This window comes from Equus caballus, chromosome 13 (assembly GCF_041296265.1).
Source record: "Equus caballus isolate H_3958 breed thoroughbred chromosome 13, TB-T2T, whole genome shotgun sequence".
NCBI lineage: Eukaryota > Metazoa > Chordata > Mammalia > Perissodactyla > Equidae > Equus > Equus caballus.
The window spans coordinates 4,985,662-5,008,835 of record NC_091696.1 but is presented as its reverse complement, the minus strand read 5'-3'; the positions used below and the strand labels follow the sequence as shown (position 1 = coordinate 5,008,835).

At 49.6% G+C, this 23,174-nt stretch overlaps 1 protein-coding gene across 2 annotated transcripts; it reads left to right on the top strand.

Annotated features, from left to right (window-relative positions):
• The first annotated feature begins 207 nt into the window (after window positions 1–207).
• On the top strand, window positions 208–21,264 carry RAC1 (Rac family small GTPase 1). Of its 2 annotated transcripts, XM_023655239.2 has the most exons (7): window positions 242–490; window positions 8,317–8,388; window positions 10,878–10,995; window positions 16,863–16,919; window positions 18,400–18,462; window positions 19,233–19,392; window positions 19,682–21,264. In XM_023655239.2, the coding sequence occupies exons 1-7, from the start codon at window positions 456–458 to the stop codon at window positions 19,810–19,812; spliced, it is 636 nt and encodes a 211-aa protein (XP_023511007.1). In that variant the 5' UTR covers window positions 242–455; the 3' UTR covers window positions 19,813–21,264. The 2 variants fall into 2 exon arrangements, with proteins under 2 accessions (XP_023511009.1, XP_023511007.1); XM_023655241.2 differs by lacking the exon at window positions 16,863–16,919 and having other exon boundaries at window positions 208–490.
• Window positions 21,265–23,174: the final 1,910 nt, after the last annotated feature.

Here is a 23,174-nt window from a genome sequence, read left to right as displayed (position 1 = left end):
GCTCTGCACCCTAAGGCTCCCGGCGACGCCGAGGCCGAGGCCAAAGCCGGGCCGGGCAGCTTCCGCGCGCGCACAAAGATGGCGGCCGCCCCGCCCCGCCGCCCTCCGAGGCGCGCCCGCGGCCGGAGCCGAGCGCTGCCGAGCGCTGCCGAGCGCTGCCGAGCGCTGCCGAGCGGCCCCGAAGCCGAGAGGAGCCCCGGGAGGCGCGCGGGCGGGCGGGCGCGGCCCCGCCCCGGAGCCTGGGAGCGGCGGCGCCGGCGCGGGGGAGGGGCGGCCGGATGTGAGTGGAGCGGCCATTTCCTGTTTCTCTGCAGTTTTCCCCAGCTTTGGGTGGTGGCCGCCGCTGGCCTTCGGCTTCCAGTCGGCGGAGGGCGAGGCGGCGTGCTCCGCGGCCCCGGCCCCCCGCGCCCCGCCGCCCGCAGCTCCTCGCCTCCGCGGCCCCGCGAGCGGCCGAGATGCAGGCCATCAAGTGTGTGGTGGTGGGAGACGGGTGAGTGCGCGCCGAGCCGCGCGGGGGGCGCGCGGGGGGCCCGGCTCTGCGCGCGGGGGTCCGGGGGGCGCAGACGGGCTCCGGGGGTCTTTCCGGGGGCAGTCCCCCCGGACCGGGCAGGAGGGAAAGTGAACTCCGCCCTCGCCCCGCGCCGCCGCCCGCCTCGGCCTGTGGAGGAGCGGGGCTGGGAGCGCCGCCTCGTTCCCCAAAAGGACCCTCCCTGGGCTTTTCTGTGACCCCCCTGGAGCCCCCCGGAGAGCTTCGGGGGGCGGCGCCGCGCGGGTGGGCGACGTTTGCCGACTCCTGGCGCGGGCCGGTGCCGCGGCCCCCCATTGATGGACCAGCGGGTGGGGGATGTCTTCCGCGGGTGGTACTTCGCCACTTGTAGGATTTCTTCTTCTTCTTCTTTTTTTTTTAAATGATCCTTTTTGCTGTTTCCCTGGAGAAACTTTTCAGATTGTCACTGCGAGGAGCAGGGTGGGATCGAGACTGTTTTTGTCTCTGAACGTGATGTGGTCATTGAAAAAGGGGGGGGGGGAAAAGAGAGAGAGAGATGGGCCTTGGCTTCGTGCGTTCGGGATGGGATGTCGCGGAACAGGCTCCCGGAGCCGAGCTGCCCTGTGACTCAAGGCGTTTCTTTGCATGACTGTCTGCGCTGGGTCGGTCCAGGCCCTCGAGGAAGACAAGACTTGTCTTATGCAGTTTTTTTCTCCCTTGGAAACAAGCATCCCAGTGTAATCCGAGCAGAGTTGGGTGTCTCAGCGTTGCTCGAGCGGTGGAGCGTGAACAAGGAAGCTCCAGGAATTACTACCAGTTTCATCCAACTCGGAATGCAACTGGTGCATATTTTTTTGTTGTTGTTGTTGGAGTCTTGGAAAGTCGAAGGGAGGGTTCTGGCATCGCTGCTGCTTTTTGGTGGATAGTCCCCAAACTTGTCGTTCGGACTGAAGTTGCCTTTGTGCCTCGCAGTGGATTTGTGAATTCTCGGTCCCTGGAAGTTAGACGTTTGAAATGGTTTCTCTAACTAATTCAGATGCGGGAAGGACACTTGGACAACTGATTTTTTTTTAAAGATGCTGGTCTGTCGGGTTTGTCAGACTCCCAGATGTGGAGGATGGTTAACCCTTCGTGGTTGCATGTAATAACTAAAAATTGTTAAGGTTCACCCACTTAGGAAATATGTATGGTACTTTTTTGTTGTTAACCTTTAAAAGAAAGCTTTACTTTCACGTGGGGCAAAAATATCTAATTAGTTGGTTTAATAGTGAAATCGGTAAATTCGTTCAAATGAAGCTTTGATCGTTTTGTGTGATAAATTAGCCAAACATGTCACTGTGTGTTAGGAACATTTTAAATTGTCTGAATTTTCCTTAAAAATGCTGGATCAGTAATGCTTAGATGATGAAATAATACTCACTAGTTTTTTTAAAAATCAGATTGCTGCTAGTTCAGTATCTAACCATAGAATGTCGTGTTCTTACTTGAAGATTGCTGAAACATAAGCTGCAGCAGATAGATTTAGTTTATTTAAAAGTGCTTCCAGCCTGTGGGCCTCGACTGTGTGTTTTGGCTTGTGGAGTCGAATACTTGTTGAATGTCTACTGTGACATTTGGATCCTTCCTTTAAATCCCCGCCTCACCATTTATGGGGAAACCCTGAGCGTGTCCCTCATCCCCCAAGAGAGGTGCCTCTAGGGGACGTCGTGAGGATTCAACAAGATGTTGGATGTTAAGTGCCTCACAGGTGCCTGGGCCCCGCGGAGCAAGTGCCAGCTGCCAGTATTATTTATTATTGTTATTGCTGTTTCTGTTACTGTGAGGCACTCCTAGGCTCCGTGAGGGGAGTGTTAGGCCTAAAACACAGTTCCTGGCCTTTTCAGTCAGTTTTTTGATAGTGTATTTGACATTGATGTTGACTAGGGCTGAGCCCTGTTAGAAGTGAAATGTACCTTTACAAAAAAATGTGAGCTGTGTTACTTTGAATGAGGGGTGATACACTGAAAAATCTAGACACATAATTTTCCATACCAAAAATGTTCTTCTGCTTTCACCCAGATAAGATATCTTCCTGCTGATATAGTTGGAATGTTCTTTATTCAAAAAATCGTTAAAGCTGTAAGTGTGGGTCTAAATTTTGCGGGGTGCAGAAGTCACTTCATGTTGTGAAATTTCAGGCAATTAAGGGCAAGTTCAAGCAGTGAACGCAAACCGAGGTTCCACAAATTGCAAGCTTCCTTACTTTAAAAATATTCTTGGGAATTATGGTTAAAAGCTATGTCATAATCTTCTTATAACTAGGATCAGTTAGCCTGTATTCTTCTAATGCATTATTTCCTATATAGCACATCGTTTCACTGTGAGTGTAAAATATGAGATAAAAATTGATGCTTTTTTATTCTGTTGATTCTAATTCTGTTAGTCCTTCCCGAACACACGCACCGTCACTTTTCTTTGGGGGACCTCTGCCCCAGATTGTCTCTCAGCTTTACTTAGGTCAGACAGCAAGTCACAGTAAATATTTATAAACAACCATCTTTAGTGGTTCTGGCTTGGATTGACTAGAAGGCGTGACTTGAAGCCCCCCTCATTTCGCTCCAGGCTGGGCTAGTGGTCTCTCCAGCCCAGGGTCTGATGTAGCCAGTGCTGTCCAGGAATTTTGTAGTTGAGCCTGATAAATGCCTTCCGTGATGTCCTCTTTACAGGAATGTGCACCACTCGCTCCCCGCTTCTGGGGAACAGTCAGTGACGGTATGATCTGTGGATGTGTAAGCACTTCATGAATTGTCTGTATATTTTGGTCTGGAGGCCCGGGGCTGCCTCTTTTTGACCTCTTGTAAAGGCGTTGGAATTCCGCACTGGCTTCCAAATTTAGGGTTAGTGTTCGACTCTGATCTTGATTGGTAAAATTATACGTAATCCTCTTTTTTTTTTTTTTCCCCAAATGATAATCCCAGTAAAAGTTGGGGGTTGAGTTCAGTGGAGGAGTATCAGGAATCCACTTCTAGAAACCTTAAAGCCGCCTTTTATGCCGTTCTGTCTTTTGCGTTAATCATCTCCCGTGTTACTGCTCCCTCCTTTTCCACCTCTGCATCACCAGGTAGCTCTATCTGATAATTTTAGTCTTCCTAGAAAGGAGATGTTTTATCAGGAATCCTGCTACTGAGCCAGTGACCACAGGCATCAGGAGGAATATTTTCCCCCAGCACCTTTATGAAAAATGTCAGACATACAGAAAAGCTGAAGGACTTGTGCACTGAGCCCCCATATACCCACCACTTAGATTCTATAATCAGCATTTTGCTCTGTTTGCTTTATCACCTATCTTCCCATTACTGGGGAATATTTTAAGAGGATTTCTTTTTTTTTTTTTTTTGGTGAGGGAGATTAGCACTGAGCTAACATCTGTGCCAGTCTTCCTGAGAGGATTTAATAGAGGAGTTGATTTTGAAGGAGAATGGGGGTGATATGCAGTCAGATATAAATTCCTGTTTCTGAATTCTCTATTTTCAGCTGACCCAAATATTAGCTACCCCAGGGTTAGGCTTGGTGGTTCTAGAAGAGCCATCTAGCGTGTCGGCTGCTTCAGATTTGAGCTCTGTGGAGCATCCCCATGGAGCATCTTCAGCTTTGAGTGTTCTAGAAACTACCCAGAATCTGAATTTTTTGAAGCCTCCGGTGGTGATAATGGCTGGCTTTCTGTAAGTTGGTTGTGATGTCCCCTGCTAGTGACAGAACATCAGAATTTCAGATTGGGTTTTGTGTTTTTGTAGCACTACTCTATTAGTTTATACATTTTCTGAACTTATTCTCTGCATAGTTATGCGTTTACTGAAGGCCTGCTGGTAGTCACAGAATCCCCAAACCCCATTTCTCAGTGTAAATTGAGGACTTTTCACGCAGCGCCTTGCATTTATGCCGTAAGTATGAATATATATTTGATACTTACAATGCATATTCTGCTACATTTTTTAATTTGCCCTTAAGATCTAGGATATTTCAGACAGCAATACAGGCCTCTTATTTTGGTTTACAGTAGTCATTGGAGAAATCTAGTTTTTCTGTCCTATGAGGTCATTTATCTCTTTTTAAAAAGGCAATGGAGGGGGCTGGCCCCGTGGCCGAGTGGTTAAGTTCGCGCGCTCCGCTGCAGGCGGCCCAGTGTTTCGTCGGTTCGAATCCTGGGTGCGGACATGGCACTGCTCGTCAGACCACGCTGAGGCAGCGTCCCACATGCCACAACTAGAAGGACCCACAACGAAGAATACACAACTATCTACCGGGGGGCTTTGGGGAGAAAAAGGAAAAAATAAAATCTTAAAAAAAAAAAAAAAAAAAAAAAAAAAAAAGGCAATGGAGAAAGTTCTTTTTGAGCTTCCTGGATCCCTTTGTTAACAGGAGAAAATTGCCAGTGTTTCCAGATAGATCGATCATATGTGCTTTTAAGTTCTGGTTTATAGATTTCAGGAAATAACGCTGAAGTTTACCAAAAAATTTCTAAGTGAAAAGTGTCCTTAAAGTTCTCCTAATGGAAAATGAAGACCATAGTAGGAACCTAGATTATTGGCTTTAGTCTTGGTTATTTCCACCCGGTAGAGCGGGAGAAGCACAGATGGGTTAAAAACAGGGCTCACGTGGATGTTCTTCCACCAGACTCACGTTCCTTTACCAGAGTTACGGGTCTTACAAACATTAAAAAAGAGGTTAAACTGAGCAGTTAATATATAAAGTTGGAAATTCCAAATCAGATAGGAACTTCCAGAAGTTCTGCCCAGCATCAGTTAGGGCTGTGACCAAGTACGGCTTCCACTCTTCCTGTGGGGGAAAGCTGTGATGCTGCCCGGAGCCGATGTTGATTTGCCTCTGGTGTGTGTTTGTGGAGTGTCTTTAAAAGAAGTGAGTAAATACACTGATGGGAGATACACAACCGTTTTCTTTTTATCTGTTTAAAAAAATAAGTAAATATTTGAATCAGAGGTTGGACATGTGCTTATTTAAGAAGTCAATTTTATTTATTTACTTTTTTAAGATTTTTATTTTTCCTTTTTCTCCCCAAAGCCCCCCCGGTATAGTTGTGTATTTTTAGTTGCGGGTCCTTCTGATTGTGGCATGAGGGACGCGGCCTCAGTGTGGCTTGATGAGCGGTACCATGTCCGTGCCCAGGATCCGAACCTGCGACACCCTGGGCCGCTGCAGCGGAGCGCACAAACTTAACCACTCGGCCACGGGGCCGGCCCCAGAAGTCAATTTTAAAATTTAATTTCTTATTGAACACAGACTTATAGCACATAATGATTGGTAATAAAATTGCCATCAGCATCAGGTTCTGCCAGTACCTTGAATTCCTTTACAGTTAAACCTTTCAGAAGATGATGCCTCAGCTGAAGATGAAGTTTCAGAAAAGGAGATTTCAGAGCATTTGAAGCACGCTTGGTCGTGTTTCTATAGTGGCTTTGTTCCGCATACATGTGGAAGAGACTTAGGACGCGATCTTAAGGAAAGTGTGACATTTTAACACAACAGTTAAAACCTTTATAGCTGCTTATTCTTGACATTACGAGGCCATAGCTGTTCACATTTTCACGCAACAGCATTTGTCATTTTCAGAAGAGGTTCTCTGATCGTGGCCTTAGACTCCACTCTCTTCCTCAGCCACCACGTCCAGTCCAGGGCGGAGTCCTGCTTGTTCAGCCTCACGTCCAGGCAGCTCTGGAATGGCCCCTTCTCTTCACCCCAAGCCCCTCCTTGGTCCAGAGCAGCCCGCTGGTTCCTGGAAGGCAGCAGCGGCTGCTCCCTTGATTTCCTGCCTCCGGTCCCAGCTTCCTCCGCCCTCTTTCCACTGCATCAGACTGCTCCTCAAAAGGCAACTGAAAACCTCTGTGACTTCCCGACTAGGATCAAGTCCCATGTCCTTAATGGGAAGAGAGGACCCCTCTTCGGGTTTTCTTCTGCTTCTTCCCCCTTATTTGTTCTTAGGTTATATGTGGCTTCTTGTCATCTGGGCCTCCCCATATGCTGTTGCTTTTGCCGAGAATGTTCCTCCCTATCGTGTCCCCACTCCTAAGTCTCAGCGTACATCGCAGCCTCCTGTAACCGCCCCCGAGACTAGGTTAGATCCCTTTGCTGTACATTTCCAGGGTATCTAGTACCACTAGCACGCCTGTCGTTTTGTGTAATGACTACTTTCTTCACTTTTTAGTTCAGTAGCTGCATAAATCCCATGAGGTCTGGTTCATCGCAATCTCTTCAGCACCTAGTACACTTTCTGGCATGGCACACAATTTGTTGGTATAGACCGAATTTGAGTTGATGCTCACAGTAGTTTTGTGATGGAATTGCTAGTTTTGCATCCATTTTACAGTTGAGAAAACTGAGGCATAAGGAAGTTCAAACTTACCCAAAAGTCCAGCCAGTACGTGATCGAGTTGGCCAGAGGTCTCAAATCCAGCATCATGACTCCAGGTCTTAGGCTCCTGCTCCTACAGGTTTATTTTTACATTCTAGGCTTTTAGCAAAATGTACGGCCAGTGAGTCATTCCTGTTTAGAAAGCCTTGAGGAGTTGGAAGCTTCTTCCTGGTGATGTAATGTTTGACCCTGTGAGGTCTTTGGCGTGGGGAGTTCCAACTTTTGTTAAGCCTTTAATAATGTTGAGAAGGAAACAAGTATTGGCAAGACTGGCTGGGCCTGTAATCTGCCTGTGGTGAGATTTTTGTCTTAAGCTCAGAGTGCAGGGAAATTAGAAAAGCACTTAACCTCTTTATGGTGAATTCTGATTCGTAGTCGTTGAGATTGGATGGCAGAATCTTAGGACTCAGAACCCCAGGGTGTCATCATGACGGGGAGATGGGCTCATTAAGGAGAGCATCTGGTGATCCCTTGGGAGGCCGGGGACTCTGGGCTCTCGGAAGTCCTTGAAGTCACCCATGAATGTTGTAAAATCTGGAGACCGTTTTCTGGCTAATGGTGCAGTGATCGTCTTAATTTTTAGGTGAGATTCTCTCGGAATCCATTTCAGTGGCTGGGAGACTTCCAGCCACCACTCCGACCTCTGCCAGCCGGCCCGCTGTGCCCCCTGCCTGCTGTGCAGGAGGCCCTCCCGTCCCCGGAGGACGTGCTTCCACACGGTTCCCTTTTACTTCCTCCTCTGCAGCTGTTTGGGAAGTTGACTGCAGCAGCCCTGAGCCGTTAATTAATACGTCTGGAATATGTCACGTTAGCCGCTCTGAGAACTTGGGGGAGTCTGTGAGGATGGGGCTGGGGAGGTGCAGATGAATTAAGTGAGAGCAGTTCGAGTGGGGGTTAGTGACTAAGCGCTCCATGAAGAGAACGGGGTGCCACTGATTGCCGGAGGCAAGGGGGGCGGGTGGAGCTGCCGCTCAGAGGTGGCAAAATAGATCACTTAGCAACAAGGTGGAAGTCGCAGAGGAAGCCTGTGTTTGCATCTTAATACATCAGAATAACGTGGGGATAGACTCGAAGGCTCTTGGGTGAAAGATTTCTACAGATGTTGGGAGAAGAGACTTTGCGTTTGAAAACTGGTCCTCTTGAGCCTTGTGCTTACTTAACAACTGTTTCGTGACCATTAGTGCTCATATCACATACCTCCTGACTGCCTTTCTCAGAAATTCTGGTTTGTTGACTTTAAGTTCAGGATAAAAATAGACGTGTAGTGTTAAATAAAAGGTTATGGGAACTGATTGTTTCCTGTAATGCTGAGGACTTGGTGTATACTCCTTGATTTTTCTATAAATTATTAACAGAACAGTGAAAGTGAGGATTACATTCATGTTGACTAAGCACCTTACCCCGTTTTTCTCTCTCTCTTCAGAGCTGTAGGTAAGACGTGCCTGCTGATCAGTTACACGACCAATGCGTTTCCCGGAGAGTACATCCCCACCGTGTGAGTAGCTCGAGTCCACCCGGGCGTGGACTTCCGTGATGTTTTTCGGATTCCTTTGACCTTCGTTTTGCTTTATAAAGCCATTCTTAATCCTCATATGAACTGATATGATTAATTTTCCTCTCAAACATTCATCAGAGTCTAATTATAAGGTATTTAGGCTTTTAAAAAATACTTAATCTAATGTAAAGTTTCCGCATAGTGATGAAGCGTGCCGCTTCCCTCATTGATTTTTTAGACATTCAGGAAACAAAAGAAAGTTAGCTGACAGTGAGGTATAGACTTCAGTGTCCAAGTTTCAGATCCGTTTGGCTCTCTGGGCTCTGTGTGTGGAAGATCAAGGAACGGGAACGTGAAATACTCCATTATGTTCTAATTGGCCTTTTCTGGCAAGTAGTCCGATGGTTACATGTCACTCTTGAGGTATGGGCTTTGGAACTGAAACCAGGGCGTGTGGGGCGAGGAGGGGTGTGGGGGGACGGAAGGGGGTGTGGGAGGATGGACTGGCTGCCGGGCTGCTTATCCCCTGTGGGCAGCAGAATTGGGTGGAGACAGAAATGAGCTTTTCTAGTGGTGGGGTTGCTGGGAGCCCCTGGAGCCGAGCCTTGTAATGTGCCGCCCTGCGCCCGAGGGGAGCTCTGTCCCCACAGCCGCCCCCCTGGCCCCCCCAGGGCGCCCCTCCTCAAGCACAGCACACACACTTAGGCGCTCTCTGGAGTGTCCTGCGCACATTTTAATATAGTGGAATTATACTGTCCACGTTGTCCCGAATTTGTGGTGGGGTCTTTCCTTATCCAGACTTGCAGACAGAGCTAAATCATTAACAGTTGTTAATGACAGAAATGCTACAGCTGATTTAGCCCCTGGTTGTTTAGGTCTTTGGGGGCGGGCATTACAAATAGTTCTGTGTGAAACATCATCGCACGTGTCTTTGTGCACATGTGATGGTTTATTGGAAGTGGAATTGTGCCCCATCCAAAGGGAAGGGGGACTTTAACTTTGGAGAGCTACCAGCCAGTTGCTGTCGAAACAGCTGTCACTGTGTCCAGCTGTGACCGAAATGGCCCCTTAGTGCGTGCTGTGGTTAACACGAGTGAAAAAAGTTACCTCCGCATTTGCATTCTGATCACCACTGAGGTTAAAATCTGAATGTTTACTGTCCTTTTGTGGTCTTCCGTAAATTACCTGTTGAAATCCTTTGCCTACCTTTCTAGTGCAATTTTTTCTTACTGGTGGAACTTTTGTATATAAGAAACATTAATCCTTCTGTCTCTCATTTGTCTTTGAACTTCATTATGGTGTCCTCTGCCGTGGAGAAGAGTAACATTTTTATCTAAATGTGCCACTCCTCCCTTCCCCTGCTGTGTCTTACTTAGGAAGACCATTCCTACTTCAGCGATGCCAAAATACTCTTTAGTATTTTTTCTAGGATTTTTGTGGCTGAAGTTTTTATCTTTAATTCACTTAGAATTTACTTTTCGGTATTATATGAGGCAGGCACCTGATTCTTTTTCCCAGATGGACAAAAAAGTCACAATACCATCAATTGAATAATCTGTCCTTTTCTTACAGAAGCAGAATTCCACACAAACCTTTTCTTTATGAAAGCTGGTTTGGTCTTTAAATTCTGTGAACCACATTGGAACCTTGCTGTGACCTTGACTTTGCTGTTGCCGTGTAGTCAGACCCTAAGTTGTAGTCTTAAGAGTATGTAAAAATGAATTCGGGAGTTTTATTTGAAAGGCTGCTGTGTATTGGGTTCTGTTTGGTACTCGCCCTGGTTTGAATTGCAAGGCCCGATTTTCTTTTTAATGAAACTACTCTAGGCTACTTGTAGTAATTTTTAATGTCAACCTTATTTCCCCCCGTGAGCCTGTAGGCTTTTCTGGGGTGCTGCTGCTTTTAGTTAACTAATTATGTCTGGCAGCTTCTAATTAATTGAAATACATGTGTAATGTGGTACACTCACTCTGAAAACGTCACATGGTCGCGTCTCACGTGGTTGGTTTGTGTTTCCGCTGCACTTGGGTTACAGGCATGAGTGACCAAGACTCAACTAATTCGCCCTCCACTCAGGTGGGTGTTCTGGAAACAGTGCAGAGCGCAGCTCTTGTGAGGCGCTGCTTTGTTAAAAATGAGTCAGATGTGTACCTGAAAAACTCAACAAGTGGGGTTTGATAAAGGGACTCATTTTATACTTTATTTCCTCCTGGGCAGAAAAGTGTTAATGTTCTGATTTTTTTATTGCTGCCAGTAATTCGTGTCAGTTACATTGAGCAGCTGGCCCTGTGTTTCTCAGGCGGGTTTCCCTTCCCTCCATCCCGGTTCCTCTCTGCCCGCAGGCCGGGGTCTTTGCTGGCCTGCAGCCTCTGGCCGCTCCTAACTTTCTCAGCACACGTCCTCTGGGCCCCCGGCTAGGACAGCCACTCAGGTCCTGATCTGTGCCTTACGCTCCACTAAAGACTAACCATTTCTACTCCATTCCACAGCTTTGACAACTATTCTGCCAATGTTATGGTAGATGGAAAACCGGTGAATCTGGGCTTGTGGGATACAGCTGGACAAGAAGATTACGACAGATTGCGTCCCCTCTCCTACCCGCAAACAGTAAGGATCGTGACTGACGTTTGATGTCCTTCTGAATATACAGTTCCCCAGTGTTTGATTAATTGCATGTCACCAGTGGATTTGCTTATATTGCCATCTTTTGGGTGTATTGAGTAATAGCAAATAAAGTTGTTGGTGCGGTAGTGACTGTCCCCCTAGATGCACACCGGGCTTGGTGGGTTGGTTTTTACTTTTGAGCATTACCAGTTGTTGGCAGTTACTGCCGACGACGCTCTGCGCCACACGTCCTTTCGTTGAGGTTTAGGACAGCCGGACGAAGCCGGTATCGCGAGGTTCTCTAAAGCAGCTTCAGTGGCTGTTAGTCTCAAGGTTAGTTTGCTGTGGGCAGTTTTGTACCATACAATCAAGCTAAGCAGTTAAGATGAGGTTTCTTTAAATCAAGTTAGTAACTAATCTTATGGGTTTCATACTATTTTTCTGTAAAGTACCTGTTCATCCTCGGTGGCATTAGTACCGAAATCTTGTCGGTGTTGACTGAGGTTTCAGTTTTGTAAAAATGTGTCCAGTGTGTCCAGTCAGAAACTTGTAGCTTGGTTTATTCCTGTATCACACACTAAATGCCCTCCTTGCCGCAGCACCACCTGGTGAGACATGGTCAGGAGCCACCTTCTTTAGGAAGCGGTCGTTTTCCTTGTGTTATTTGCTTATCTTGTTACGTTTTTCATTTTAAAAGTCTATTTTAAAACAGCTTTGGAGACTTAGGTGGCTGAAGGCGCGGTTGGGCAGACACGGGGGTTGCCATGGCGCCGCCCCTCTCCTGGCGGTGTGAGCTCACGCAGCTTTCCCCTCCCTCTGCACCGCGTTCTGGGAGGTTAGACGAGTTACTGTACGTACAGCACAGAAACCGGCCCAGGCCTGGCGCTGCCTGCAGGGTAGCTGCTCCTGCGACTCCGCCTCGTCCTTCTGTGGATGAGGGGATAGACCTGGGGAGCTCCCGAGCTGCGAGTGGAGGCAGCGCGAGCTGCAGCAGGCCGGGGGCCAGCCCGGGGAGGCAGGCTCGGTCCTTTGTCTCGGGTTAGTGTGGGTGAAAGTAACTAATTAGTTCCAGGCTACCCAGTTCTCGTTTCTGTTTTTTCTTTAAATGAACTTCCTGTTTAGCAGTGATAGTTTTAAACTTTTGAGCACAGCCTTTCCCAGGCAGCTGTCATTGTCTTCTGTTTGTTTCCTGCTGGAGGAATTGCCGGATACCGCTTCTTAGAGCTGTAGATTTTTGCCGATTGTCCTTGGGGGTTCTCAGTTAGTCTCTAGCTAAAAATTAACTGTGATTAAGTATTAAAAATCAGCGGTAATCACCAAATGGTTCGAATTCTTCACTGTTTAGGAGACTGTTCCGTACCCACTGGGCACTTAGTAATTCCAAATGTTAAATGGATTTGCCAGCATATTGGCTGGTAAAGTAGGAGTCCCCAACCCCCTGGATCTATCTAGAAGGGCGGGGTGTCACTGCTGAGAAATGAGAACCACCTCCTGTGACTCAGGGGGTCCAGGGCAGGGCGCGGCCTTTTTCTCTAAGGGAGTCACTCACTGCCTCTAAGGGAGTCATAAGTCAAAGGTGATGTGGCAAGAGTCCCACTTTGTGTGCCAGCGAGCTCACAGATAAGTAACAGATTGCATCAAGCCGTAGTGTGTGAGGCTGGAAATCCAGCCTTTTATGTCCCTCCCGTGTAAGGCCGTAGACTGTTTTCCTGTCAAATGCTTGAACCGCAAAAAGGGAGGAAAACATGACCCTTCGCCTCCAGTAGCTCCAGGACTGTGAAACACACCGTGTGCCAGCGTAGAGGGTTGCGTGGGTGCTCGAGAGCAGAGGGGCGAGAGCACCCAGCCAGCAGTTAACGGTGTGCCTGCCTGGACGCCTTTGGAGATGAGGAAGTTAGCGTGGCTCCTGAGGGGCGGGCCCCGAATCCTGAGATCCTGGAGCCTAAAGATCTCCTTCCGTGAGCCGTGCTGTCCTGCCGAGAGGAGCAGGCCTTGAAGTGACAGGCTGGCGCCTTGGTTTCTCGTTGACAAAGGGGAAACCTCTAAGTTGGTAGCAAATGGAAGGTGGTCTCCAGGTGTTGGCTCTTTGCTCTGCAGGCCTGTTTGTGTGGCTCATCCCTGACTGCGCAGGCCTGCTCCTGAGGGGCCAGCTGGACGACTGCCTAGCCAAGGCTCACCCCTTTTTAGGTCTTTGTGACCTAAAAAGACATGTTATGTTTCCTCTGGTCATTTAATGCTGCCACCCGTCTCTGTTGGTTAGCTCTGTGTCACTAAGTTAAATCTGTTTAAACTATTAGTTTCTACTTCATTCTCCCCAAGAGGAGGAGCAGGCAGTCATCGTTTTCAGTATAAATTGCCCTTCAAGTTTTAATTTTTCTAAATTAAGTAATCCTTGGAGCTTTTCTATTCTTCAGTAAGTTATCTTTATATTCCGTTTTTTTTTTTTTTTTTTGCTTTTTCTCCCCAAATCCCCCCAGTACATCAGTACATAGTCGTATATTTTAGTTGTGGGTCCTTCTAGTTGTGGCATATGGGATGCCGCCTCAACATGGCCTTGATGAGCGGTGCCATGTCCATACGCAGGATCCAAACTGGCGAAACCCTGGGCTGCCGAAGCAGTGCACACGAACTTAACCACTCGGCCACGGGGCAGCCCCTTATTCCCTTTTAAAAGTACTTTGTCAGGGGGCTGGCCTGTGGCCAAGTGGTTAAGTTCGCAATCTCAGCTTTGGCAGCCTGGGGTTCGCCAATTCGGATGCTGGGTGTGGACCTGCGCACGGCTCATCAGGCCGTGCTGAGGCGGCGTCCCACGAAGAACCCGAGTAACCTACAACTAGGATGCACAGCTACGTACTGGGGCTCTGGGAAGGGTGGAAAAAGGAAGATTGGCAACAGATCTGAGCTCAGGGCCAGTCTTCCTCACCAAAAAAAATCCTTTGTAAGTCCTGCCTATTCCTCTTCAGTTGTGTTTGGATTCAAGGCGTGTTCAGCATAGTGCTCAAGCCCAGCGTCATGTTGTGTCCAGTCACCTGCGTGTGCCTGCATGTTCCGGGATTTAGTGGTGTGATGGGAGCATATGTGACTTGCGAAAGTCATAACAAGGCCTGAGTCCTGCGCATTCTGAGAGCCCCGTGCTGCCCAACCTGTTCGAGGAGAACCCGGGCCTCTGTGTGCTCGGGTCAGCCGGGACCTCAACGTGTCGTGCCAGTGTGTTCATTTTCTCTGTGTGCTCTGACGGGAGAAGGTTTTTAAGAACTGAGCTAGACCCCTGCGACGTTAGGTAGAAAGGAAAACCACCGTGGTTGGCTTGGCTATTTTGATTTTCAAAAGGCTTTGAGTTTTGTTAGCTTGGCTGTCACAGCATCCGTGTCCTCCAGCCAAAAATCGCAGGAACACACCTGTGGTTAAACAGAATTGGGTCTGTTACTTGTTACTCTGCCACCAGGGGGCACACCTTGGGGGGCTGTGGGAGGGATTGGGCTCATGTGGGTGAGTGGGCGGGGCTGGGGAGCGGGGCTCTGCTGTGGGTTGGCTGCTGGCAGGAAGCAGGGGAGTTCCGTGGGTGTTAGGATAACTCTCAGCTGGAGGTGGGGCTGAAGCGAGGCTAATGCTGTGATGGGTGCGGGCGCAGAAGTGGTCCCACGCTCTCCTTGGCTGGGGGAGGGGGTGTTTAGTGATTGGGCGGTTTGCACGGTGACTTGTCTTTGTTTATACTTAAACAAGATTGCGAAGTGGTCTTCTCTTTAGTCCTTTGCTTGTGGTCTCATTTCAGCAGGGGCACACAGTGACCTTGTCTGATGTCGGTGTCCTGGGGCTTGTTACATTCCGCAGGAACATGCCATGGCCGAGCCGTGAGCGCCAGGCAGCTCCCAGGTGGCAGGGCACTTTTCTCTTTTTCTGAAGCTGGTTTTCGTGGCAGCTCCACGTTGATGATGCATGTGCAGCTGCTTTTCTGTGCTGTGTTTATGTATCCTGGGCCTTTTCTGAGTGCACAGAATGCCTGTATTAAAAAAATATTCAAGCCCGAACGTAAAACCAGGTGGAAAGCATTTGGAAGAGAATAAAACAAAAGAGAGAGAAAGGCCAGTGCTTTTGGAGCAGCGAGGTTGCAGCTGTCCAGAAGTCAGGCCCCGTCTGCTTCAGCTGAGAGCAGAGTCGTCTCTCTGGATTGTCCCGCTGACAGATGGGGGCGGGGGCAGCAGTAAGAGCTGCTGCTCTGGCTGGACTTTTGACCAGGAGGGAGGCCTGGTTTGTGAGACAGGAGTCATAAAGTCACTGAAGGCACAATGCGAGTCTGGCGAAGTCCGAGATGAATGCCACGTTCCTGAGATCGGCAGGACAAGTCCAGCAGAAAGATGGGCCTGTCACCCATGCCAGCTCAGGCGGAATAAGGAGGCTCCGGAGCACAGGGGGACCCTGTGAGGCAGGACGAGGACGGCTACGCCCCAGGTGGCCGGTGTGAGGCCCTCTGAGGGTTCCGAGGACAGACACATATTAGAGACCCCAGCCAAGGTGGAGCCACTCTGGGCGGGGCATCAGGTGGGCAGGCAAAGGTCGGAACGAACGGATGCCAGAAGAGCAGCATCAGAAGCACTAGGATGTTTCCTTAAAGCCATATTTAGACTTGGGGAAGAAAAAGGAAGGAGGAAGGAACAGGCAGATGGTGTAATGTTAACGTGGGATGGAAAGCATGTGTCTTCATCGAAAAAGATGTTCCTATGGGGCCAGCCTGGTGGTGCAGTGGTTAAGATCCTGCGCTCTGCTTCGGCGGCCCGGGGATTGTGCATTTGGATCCCAGGTGCAGACCTACAGACCACTTAGCAAGCCATGCTGTGCCAGGTGTCCCACATACGAAGTAGAGGAGGATGGGCACAGATGTTAGCTCAGGGCTGATCTTCCTCAGCAGGAAAAAAGAAAGGGTAGAACAGATGTGGTTAGAGGATATTTTGAAGTTGCATTTTTGTGGCTGATGCCCATGAGTCTCTGTATCACAGTAAAGATTTGGCATCATGTCAGGGCCTTGGGAGGACAGATCTTCAAAAATAGCTCACAGAATTGTAAGTTAGAGAAGCTTGAGTGAGAAGAAATTAACATGCTTCTCTTGTCCATCTCTTAAAAGAATTCCAGGGTTCTGTGCTGCTGGGAGAGCACGTCTTTCAGTGTTTATTGGAGCAGGGCGATTAATTGAAAGCGTGTGATAAACACTGGAAACAATCACTCTGGGCCGCCCCGTCCAGATCTGCTGGGGGCGGGAGTCGAAGGTCTCGGTGCAGCAGCACTGTTCCTTTCCGTGATGTGGGTCCCTGACTTCACACCACGCTCCCGAGCCTGACGGGGAGAGCCCGGTGGTCCGGCACAGGGGAGCTGTGCTCACAGCCCTCAGACCTGGCGGCAGTCCTGGAGGGCCTGGGTCACACACGGCTGCTCTGCGCTGTGTGCCGGGCCTCCGCCGGGCTCGTGTCGGAGATGTCGGGGAGGCGCGCTTGGCGCCGAGGGATCCCGGCCAGCGGGCCTTGGCCGAGGGAAGGACCCTTCCTGTCTGAGCCTAAGCTGGCGCTGCACGGGCCTGCACACCTGCTGCTGGAGGAGGACCCTGTGCCTGCGCTGCCATGGGCAGGAGCGCCTGTCGCCTTCCCACTGATTCCTGACCTCTGTCCTCCCCGTCCTCGACCTTCGCAGGGCGCTCCCTTGGCCGGGCGGATGGAGTGTTCCGGTGGCATTTGGCGTCTTGGGCTTGTTAGATCCTCGTCTGTGTTTAGATCCCTCGGGAGGGGTGAGACGGAATTCTGATGAAGAATAGTAACGAGTTATACTGATTTTACTCTCGTCAGTTTTTACTAAACTCAAACGAAGTTCTCGTGCATTACTAGGTTGGAGAAACGTATGGTAAGGATATAACCTCCAGGGGCAAAGACAAGCCGATGGCCGTATGTAAACCTTTCACTCGCCTTCAGTTTCAAGCTTCCTCTCTCCTCTCGTTTCCCCTAGTTTTCCCAGGATTTCCTGTTGAGCCTCTCGCCCCTTGAGTGCTTGATATTCGATTCACTCAAGGTCGGGGTTCCGCTCGATGAAATCTGCTTTCACTAGAACCTGACAGTTACCTCCCAGCTTGACTGTCCCCCTCCCGAGAGAGGAGGCCTTGCCCGCAAGGGCGCCTCCAGGCTGGTTGGGGCGGCGACGCCGGGCTCCACCTCGCAGCTCCCCGCGGACTGTGCGCTTGAGCGGAGCGGGACTGAGGCGGCTGCGGGCCGGGGGCCTGTCCGGGCGCGGCTGTGCGTGCTGGTGCGCTAACCCCACCCTGCTCTGAACAGTAATCAGCTCTGTGCCGAGCGGCCGTGGTGGCGGTTCTTGGGCAAGCTTGTGCATGCGCTGGCGTTTTTCAAATGTCATTTATAAAAAGCTGTCGTGTGGGATGTTTCCTTCCCTTTCAGGTACAAGAGTATCAGCTGGATGATTGAAAGTGTTAGTTTGGGAATTGTGTGCATTTCACAAAGTAGCATAATTGCCTTGGAATTTTCCAGGAAAATGTTTTCTAAACCTAGCATTTTAGAAACTCTTCGGCATTTTTTAATACAAGTAAATATTTAAATTTGACTTTTTACACAGTACAGAACATGAGGAAAAACCCAAATATTTTACATGTAGCCAGAAATTGGTTCAGGTTCTTGTTCTGCACTTGCTTTTCCTTTAAATGTCTACTTCAGCCACCACTGCTCCAGGCGCAGGTTCCCCAGAGGCCCTGCGTGGATTTGAGAGGCTCTGACAGCTGAGGAGACGCCACCGAACACCCCAGAGCATCCTCCGTCACAGAGGAGCGTGCTCATGGAGCACTGCTGGAGACCTCCCCGCCCCCCGGGTGCCAGCCACTCTGATGGCAGTTCAAGATGCACGTTGTACTCAGCGTGCACATGGGGAGCGTGATGAGAAGCATGCTGTTTGTAGATAATCTTTTTAAAATTGACTCTGCTTTTGAGAAACTGAGACCAAATTTTACAGACATTCTGGAGTAGGACCTTGCCCCTTGATCTTGCGCCCGTGTGTAATGGGTCGTACGTTCCCAGTGGGGTCGGCAGTGATGGCAAAGAGGCCTCCGCGGCCTCAAGGAGCTGCTGGCGTGTTTGGCCCTGCTCCCTGTTCTCAGGAGGAGCCGGGTGTCTGCGCTGGCTCTGGTTTGGGAGCCGTCCGCCGCAGCTGAAGGGGGTCCAGGGGGGGCCGTCAGCACAAGCTCCTGCACAGCAGGTGCGCTGCGTGCGACGGTTCATTCCCAACAGCATGAGTTTGTTTTCTTTTCCATTTCTTTTCTTTTTTTATTGAAGCATAAATTCCCAGCAGCATTTAGAAAGCAAAGTGCATTCGCCATTATAAGACCCATTTTTCTAAACACCTCCCTCTGTTTCCTTTTTATAGGACGTCTTCTTAATTTGCTTTTCTCTTGTGAGTCCTGCATCATTTGAAAATGTCCGTGCAAAGGTAAGTGGAGACTTTTTAGAAAAATATTTTGTTACGTAATGTCACGCTCAGGAAGAAACGTTAAAAATAAAATAGCATTTACTGATAGAAATGTTCAGTTATTTCGACTGGCTTCAGGAAGTCTGCTCCCGAGGCAGGTAATGAGTTTAAGTAGATGCTTCAGCGTGTGGGCTTCTCTGGTTCCGGGTCTGCTCCGGCAGTGCTGTGCGCTCTGGGTTCAAGTCACGCGCTCCGGGGCTGCTCAGGAAAATGACCACCACGCCTTTCTGCTCCTGCGTCTTTCACAGCTCTTAGTGAAAATGCCGCGTGCAAGACGCCCTTCAGGTCCAGTGCTGAGGGTGTGCTCAGCGGGGTCGTGGCCTCAGGGTGAGACCTCGGTCCCGATGGTTCACGCATTCTCATCCCTGAATATATGAAGGGTTTTCTAACCTAAGAACTTGAGTCGTTTTACCGAAAACAAAGTGGTTTTTATCGGGGGCCTTTCCTTCCTCTTCCCGTCTCACTCTCACTGACACACCGAGCCTGTTCTGGAGGGTCGTTGGTCCTGGGAGTCCTGCCTTGCTAATAAGCGCACAGCCCCAGGTGGTCTGCCTGGGTTCAGGTAGTCCGTGGTTCTGGGCGGTGTGAGCCAGGCTGGAGCGCAGGCGCCGTTTCCTGCAGGAGTGACTCAGGCGGGGCGGTGACAGCTTGGCACGCGTGTGGTTATCGTTTAGGTGAAGGGAGTTCATAAAGGAACGTGTCCATAACTTGATTCCTTTCTTCCCATCTAGTGGTATCCTGAAGTGCGACACCATTGTCCCAACACTCCCATCATCCTGGTGGGGACTAAACTTGATCTTAGGGATGACAAGGACACGATCGAGAAACTGAAGGAGAAGAAGCTGACTCCCATCACCTACCCGCAGGGCCTAGCCATGGCCAAGGAGATCGGTAGGAAATCCTGCGTGTTTCACGTCTGCTTGGCACGCGTTTTCATTTGTGTGGCAGAGACTGGCCTCCGGTCTGGGGAAGTGGAGTGTGCTCCTCCAGCTCGGGGTCTGGCTCACTTTCGGGGACGAGCGCAGCAGGGCCTTCGGTGGTCGAGTCCGGGAGGCAGAGACGGGCCGCTCCACTGTGCCGGGCGTGGCAGGGGGCGGGCGGGGGCGCTGCGTCGCCTGTGCTGGCAGGATGGGCCCGTGGGAGCGCTGCGCGTGGCACTCAGAGGGGCGTCTCTCGGCAGGTGCTGTCAAATACCTGGAGTGCTCGGCGCTCACACAGCGAGGCCTCAAGACAGTGTTCGATGAAGCTATTCGAGCGGTCCTCTGCCCGCCTCCCGTCAAGAAGAGGAAGAGGAAATGCCTGCTGCTGTGAACGGCCGCGCCCTCGCCCGCCCGCCCGCCCCTCGGAACCTTTGTACGCTTTGCTCAGAAACGGTGGAGCCTTCGCACTCAATGCCAAGTTTTTGTTACAGATTAGTTTTTCCATAAAACCATTTTGAACCAATCAGTAATTTCTAGGTTTTGTTTGTTTAAAGTGTAAGAGTTCAAACTTTCACGTTCTATTAAAATTTAGCCCTAAAATGACCAGCTTTCTTAAAGCCTTATTTTTCGAAAGCCCCTGTTCTTGCTTGAGAGTTGCCAAAATACCTTGTGAACTAAGTCGCGTTGTGCTGAGAACACTAAGCACTAAACCGCGTGAGGCCTTCGCCTTTCCGGAGCCCGCGGCTCGGGGTTAGCGCAGACCCCTGACGAGTTCCTGCGTTCCTGACCCAACCTTGTACTGTAGCTCATGACGGGATGAGGGTGACAACTCAGCTCTTTGGATCAAGCTTTTTGATTTCGTAGTGAGATTTTTTAAAAAAAAATTAGTGTTAGCTTTGCTGAGATTCTGAACAGAACTCTGCCTCACGTGTCTGTCCCACGAAGCGTTCTGCTCCAGCCCCGGGTGCCCTGGGGTGGAGTGTGCGGGACATTGGATGTGATCAAAGGATGAAGACAGTATTTTGACAAAATGATGAAGTGGAGGTTAATTTACACTACATTGTACACGTAATAATTAAACCGAATGAAAGTGTCACGGGTAAAAATTTTAAAAGGTTAATTTCTGCCAAATGCAGCAGACGATGAAGGTCGGTCGGTATGATCCGTAACTGTCCTCTGAAGCGTTCCTCGTTCCTAAGCCTGCCACCCCGCCCGAAATCGGGCCTTTAATTCCACTTTGAACTGGTCATTCCCATAGTCGCTAACTTAGTGCGTGCTTTTCTTATAGCACCCTTCTTCATGAGCAATATGCCTCCTTGTATTATAAAATCTTTCTGATAACGCATTAGAAACTTCTTTTGTAGATTAGTAAAAAGTGCATTCCTGTTTTCATTTTACTTTATTCAAAGCTAATAAGTGCTTTCCTTAGTTTTCTAGTAACTAGGTGTAAAAATCATGTGTTGCAGCTTTCCGGTTTTTAAGATATTTTAGATATTCTTAAACTATGAACCTTCTTAACATCGCTGTCTTGCCAGATCCCCCCCACTGCACCTTCACTAACGCTGGCCCTCTTCGCCTCGCCCCGTGGACACTTGCTTCCCGGTGTTGCCCTGCCTAACGATGTTCCTTTGGGTCTGTGAGGTTCTGTAAACCCCATGCTCGTGCTAATGAATTCTGTACAACTTACCCACTGGCAAGAATACGAGGTCGGACCTTTCAACCACTAGAACAAAATTTTTTAAATTGACCGTTGCAGAATTGTGGAGTGTTTTTACATTGATCTTTTGCTAATGCAATTAGCAGTATGTTTTGCATGTAAGACTTAATAAATCCTGGAATCATACGACTGGTGATACTGAATTCTTGAGAGCCTGGTGAGCAGCTTCCTGGGGTGTGTGTTCACTTGCCTCCCTTGAAAACCCTGGGTTGTTGGAGAGTCGTTTCCAGTGCGTGTTGTCACGCGGGGGGGACGGGGAGTGGCCCCTCCGGGGAGAGAATGTGGATGAAGCAGCTAACGATGGGGGAGGGAGTGATGTTTGGTTTTGGACCTGTTGAGTGCTGGTGAGAACCACATTGGGGCGTGTGTGCGCGTGCATTTTAGGCCAGAGCTCTGGGCTGAAAACGCAGATGTCGGGACCGAGTTGGCAGCTTGGTTGGGCAGAGGCTATATGACTAAGATCCCTTCTGGAGCCTGAAATTATGCTCTACACACTTCCTGTTGGAATCAGTTATCTAAATACTCCTTTTTACCAAAGATACTGTCATGCGTAGTTTAAAGAGCAAATAGTTCTAAAGGTTTGCTATAAAAACAAGTCTTGTTTGCTTGCTTTTTTTTTTTTTTCCAGCTTACTACATCACCAGTTTATTGTAAAAGGATGTAACTCAGGAACAGCCAGGGGGAAGAGGTGCATAGGGCCAGGGAGGGGAAGGGCGGAGCGCCCACGCCCTCCCCAGACCACTCTCCCCAAATCTCCGCGAGTCCCTGCCCGGGAGCTCTCACCCCCATCCTTCTAGGATTAAATCACCGGCCACTGGCGGGCAGTTCAACCTCCAGCCCCCGCCCTCCCCTCCCCGGGCCAGGCTGAACCATATGCTTTTCTTGCCAGTTGGATTTTCCAGTTTGAGCCCGAACCACGATCCTGTGTCCTGGTGGATCGAGGGCTTTCTCCGTCCCGGCTGCCCACCGCCCCAGCCCTCCCAGCCCCTCCGTCATGCTGGTTGGCGCTCACTGTTAGTGTCTCTGTTGCTCTTACTCTGTAAATACTCAGCCGAGCCGCGCAGTACCTAGTCTCTCCTGCAAATCTTTTGGTTTCTTTTGGGATAATTCATACCTTATTTGCCTAGTTTTCTGTGTACTTAATAATCTGTGAACTTCCATCTCGTCTGAATCTCTCAAGGTGTTTGGAGGTATTCTGTTTCATCCATTTTCGCCTTCCTGAGGTCTCAGTCTTCTCGCCACCATTTCTCGTGCGTGTTCATCTGCATCCCGACTCCTGATTTTTAATTTACCTCCTCATTTTGATGAACAGGTTCTCCAAGAGCTTCCTGAGGACTGTGTGGGAAATCTGTTTTCGGCCCTTGTGTCTTTGAAAATAACTTCATTCTACGCTGATACTTTTTGGCTAGGTCTAAAATTCTCGGCTGGAACAACTTCCCCTCAGCCTTCGGAAGGCCGTGCCCACTGCACGGGGCTGTGCTTTCCTTCCAAGTCTTGTGGGCTCTCCCCTTTGTCCTCATGTCCTGGGTTTGTTGATCCTTTGTGCCCTGTGCTTGGGGGGCCCTCTCCGCTTGGAAACTCGTGTTTCCCACTACTCACATATCCACTGCCTCGCTGCTTCTGAGCTCGTCTTCACGCTTAATTCCCAGGTGTTCTTCCTTCTCTAACAGTTTCTCAGCCTCGTGGATCGCTGTGGTGGTTGCAGCACTTTCTCTGTCCCCAAGTGGTGGCTGGGGGAGTTTGAAGCTTTGCCCACATGTTTCTTCTGGTCCCTTGTTCCTCAAATGTCTGGCAGTCCTTGGCTTGTGCTTAAAGGTTGAGAACCTACAAAGCAGACTGGAAACCGCACGCAGGTGGGTCCCACCGGGGCAGTGTTGTTCCAGTCCGTCTGAGATCTCTTACCTTTGCCACTAGGAACTGACAGGCCTGGGGTTTACAGATGGAGCCTGCAGCACTGGACGATACCAGGGCATTTCAAGTGAAGCTTGTAAATGCTCCCTTGCACGTTTTCAGAGCTAAGGTGGTGTGGCTGACAG